The 4,102-nt window shown below is 44.3% G+C and overlaps 1 protein-coding gene across 1 annotated transcript in view; it reads left to right on the top strand.

The window, feature by feature from the left end:
- The window catches only part of LOC103797977 (DNA-directed RNA polymerase III subunit RPC2-like), a gene marked incomplete at both ends in the record, with an annotated part of 10,789 nt that overhangs the window by 4,470 nt on the left and 2,217 nt on the right, over nucleotides 1-4,102 (top strand). The window contains one exon of the mRNA XM_009070218.1: nucleotides 2,403-2,494. Coding sequence (XP_009068466.1) covers nucleotides 2,403-2,494 — 92 coding nt within the window. The remainder of the gene's footprint in view (nucleotides 1-2,402; nucleotides 2,495-4,102) is intronic.

Below are 4,102 nucleotides of genomic sequence, written 5' to 3'. Positions count from 1 at the left end.
GTTCAGATTATCCTCTCTCCTGGAGCTGAGAGATGTGGCCTTGTTCTGTGCCATCTGGGCCTCCTCAACTTTGCTTCAACCTGCATCTCTGACACTGTCCCACACGACATCCTTGTCTCTAAATTGGAGAGACCTGGATTTGATGGGTGGAGCACTCAGTAGGTAAAGAACTGGCTGGACAGTCACACACAGAGAGCTGTGGTCAGTGGCTCAGTGTCCATGTGGAGGCCAATGAGGAGTGGTGTCCCTCAGGTCAGTTGATCCTGGGGCCAATACTGTTCAACATCTTTGTCAGTGATATGGACATTGGATCGAGTGCACCCTCAGCAAGTTCACTAATAATACCAAGCTGTGTGGGACAGTCACAGCTGGAGGGAAGGGATGGGACATCTAGAGGGACCTTGACAGGCTTGAGAGGTGGAACAATGCAAACCTTCTAGAGTTCAACAAAATGAAGTGCAGGGTCCTACATCTGGGCCATGGCAATCCCAGGCACAGCTACAGGTTGGGTGGGGGAGTCCTTGAAACCAGCAGTGAGGAGAAAGACTTGGAAGTGACAGTGGATGAGAAGCTCCCCATGAGCTGCAGTGTGAGCTCAGCCCAGAAAGCCAATGGAATCCTGGGCTGCATCCAAAGGAGTGTGGGCAGCAGGTCAAAGGAGACGAGTCTTCCCCTCTACTCTGCTCTCGTGAGACCCCACCTGGAATACTGTGTGCAGTTCTGGTGTTCTCAACATAAGAAGAACATTGAACTGTTGGAGGAAGTCCAGAGGAGACCACAAAGTTGCTAAGAGGACTGGAGCATCTGCCCTATGAGGACAGGCTGAGGGAGTTGGGGCTGTTCAGCCTGGAGAAGACAAGACTCTGTGGAGACCCCAGAGCAACTTTTCAAGATCTGAAGGGCCTACAAGGGTCTAAGTTGGATGTGCGGAAAAAGTCTTTTCCTGTGAGGGTGTTGAGACACTGGCACAGGTTGTCCAGGGACATGGTGGCTGCCCCAACCCTGGCAGTGTTCAAGGCCAGGCTGGATGAAACCTTGAGCAACCTGGTCTAGTGAGGAGGTGTCCCTGCCCATGGCAGGGGGTTGGAACTAGATGATCTCTAAGGTCCATTCCAACCCTTAGATTCTCTGATTAGCAAAAGCTAATGTGTCTCCTTCCAAAGAAGGATGGATATAAGGATGGATGTTGCCTATGGTTCCAGTGATGTAAAACACAAGAGGGAAATATGTGAAAGAATACTGGAGCTGCAACTCATGCTGTTGCAAAATGTTCTGAGGCCTATTTGCTTTTCTGCCAAATTACTCGGTCTTTCATGCATAATATATATAGAGATGTCTGTGGATGGTAAAACCAGCAAAGCAAATGTTACTTCTGCTGTGCAAGGTTAAGCACTCATTTAAAATTGGTTTAGTTTAGAGCCAAGGAGCTTTGTGGAGAAATGCTGAGGATTTTGTAACTAGTTTTGTTTTTCTAAAGCTGCAAATTTCTTGAGACTAGTAATATTGTGAAGGACATCTAATTTCTTACCGAAAAAATAATAAGCCTTCAGGAAAAAAATGAACTCTTAAAAAAAAAAGGCAAAATACCTGGCAGTTTAAGCACAATAGATATAATAATTTGGGTTGAAAGAGACCTCAGGAGGTCTCCCGTACAACCTCCTGCTCAGAATGGGGCCAGCTCTGTGATCAAACCAGGTTGCTCAGTGCTTTATCCTGTCAGGCCTGGAAGACCTCCCTGCATGGAGACTGCCCAGCTTCCCTGTGCAGCTTGTTCCACTGCTTGACTGTCCTTACTGTGAAGAAATTTTGTCTCATAGCCAGTCTGGGAATCTTTAGTTTCTCTTTTTTTGTTTTTCTTCCCTAAGTATCAAATTTGCTTGTAATTTCTTGGAGTATTTTTCTACCACACTTTGCCTCACAAAATGCTTGCTGCAGACTTTTGTGCTAAGACGCTAGATAAATCAGAGCTGCTACTGGGGAAACTTCCTGCTTAGGTTATGTATCTGTCTGCAGCCAGAAGGTGTCATTCCTGTGTGGGAAATGAGATATGGACTAGCTTTATCCAACTAAAAGTGGTAACAGTGGATCTGCAGTGGGATGTGACTAGTTACCTTTGGCCTTGGTGACTCTGCTTGTCACAATGCCTGTAATAGTGCATAACAACTGATTAGGGAGTCTACAGTTTCTGCTAGTAGTTGGCCAGTTCAGGTCTCTCTTCAGTTACATTGCCAATGAAATAAAGTGAGTTTAAAGGAAAAACCTGTTTGTCATAGCATGCATGTGTTCTAATTCCTTGGAATGTTTTTTTCTCCAGTTTGTTCAGCATGTTTTTTGTTCTGGATTTGACTATTTATGTTTTTCTTTCTGAGACTGAAGGAAAATTGTAACTGATTTTCTTGCAGGATGCCTATAATGCTGCGTAGCTCCAACTGTGTTCTTACTGGGAAAACTCCAGCAGAATTTGCCAAACTTAATGAATGTCCTTTAGATCCAGGTACATTTTCACTCATGTTCTTTTTTTCTTTTTTTTCACCCCCATCTGCGCTTTTAGTTTTAAATCTTTTTCAGCAAAGAAATATCCCATTGGAGTGATTCCTGCCACTGTGAAGTTGTGGAAACTTCTCAAGTGTCTGCTTGTAACTGAAAGAAATTGTCAGGGTTTTGAAAATAGTTAAGAGATGGTTGAGAGCATGGATAGTTTGTATGTGCAGACAAAGTTTTCAACCACAGAAAGAACACACCAAAATTTTGAGTTTTGCATATTGTATTGCACAGAGATGTATTGTGTGGGAACAGAGATTCATGACAACTAAGTGGATCAGGGATGAGAAGAGTATAATAGTGTCCTCTAGAGGGGGAACTCTGATTTGCAGCCTTTTGTAAAGCAAGAATAAATTGTTACGTGGTAATATTTGATACGTAGAGAGAAGATGAAGGGTTATAACAAGCAACTTCTTGGGTTTTTATCTACTGCCTTTGAAGTGTGCACTGGGCTTGGTCTGTGCTTGCTTGTGATGGCAGCGTACAGTGGCACGTGTTGGAGGAGCATTAATAAAGTTTAAGAGAGGAATCTAGCATGGCCAATGTGCAGATTCCTTATGTTGTCTTAGGTACAACAAGGGCATTAAAATACATTTTTGGAAGTAATACAAAATTAATTTCTCCCTGGAGCGCTGGAGAGAGCAGGTCAGTAATCAGGGAAGACTTACTCTCTTTATCTGATACCAACCACCTGAAATGGCCAGGGTTTGTTTTTTTGTGTCCTTATACTCTTCTGGCAGACAATATTTTCACCAGATTTGTCGAATTAACAATTGTGTTGAATCTTATACTTTTGGGGTTTGTTTGCAGCTTCACAGTTTTCAGTCTCCCTGTGAGTTCTTTCTGTCCTAGTACTTCCCAAATAAAGTCTTAGATCTTGAGTACTATGCGTGAGCCTAGCAAAAGTTCTGTTTAGTCTAGTGGAACATTTTCATAGTTACCATGTGTTCCACACCAACTTTGTTCATTTCTTTTTTAAGGGAGAATTTACTCTCCTGTTTTGCACTTTGTGTACTTGTGGTTTACTTTATAATAATTTGTATTCAAAAGCATGTTCATAGAATCATAGAACCATCAAGGCTGGAGGAGACCTCTTAGATTATCAAGTCCAACCATTTAACCTGTCACTGCTGGAACCTCTAAACCCTGAACCATATCCTCCAGTGCCATGTCCAGACATCTCTTAAACACCTCCAGGGATGGTGACTCCACCACCTCCCTGGGCAGTATTCCAGTGCTTGAACACCCTCACAGGGAAAACATATCTCCTAACATCTAGTCTGACTCTGCCCTGTCTCAGCTCAAGGCCATTCCCTCTAGTCCTCTCCCTGCAGCCATGGCAGGACAGACATCCCCCACCTCTCTCCAAGCCCTGTCAGGGAGTTGGAGAGAGCCATGGGGTCACCCCTGAGCCTCTTCTCAAGACTAACCAAGCCCAAGTCCCTCACCCCTTCCCCATGTGTTCTAGCCCTTTGCTGTCCTCGTTGTCCTTGGCTGGACTCACTCCAGTGCCTCAATGTCCTTTTGGCAGTGAGTGCCCAAAGCTGAGCACAGCACTGAG

This window comes from Acanthisitta chloris, unplaced genomic scaffold, assembly GCF_000695815.1.
Source record: "Acanthisitta chloris isolate BGI_N310 unplaced genomic scaffold, ASM69581v1 scaffold23432, whole genome shotgun sequence".
Classification (NCBI taxonomy): domain Eukaryota; kingdom Metazoa; phylum Chordata; class Aves; order Passeriformes; family Acanthisittidae; genus Acanthisitta; species Acanthisitta chloris.
This window is presented reverse-complemented; position numbering and strand designations above follow the sequence as displayed.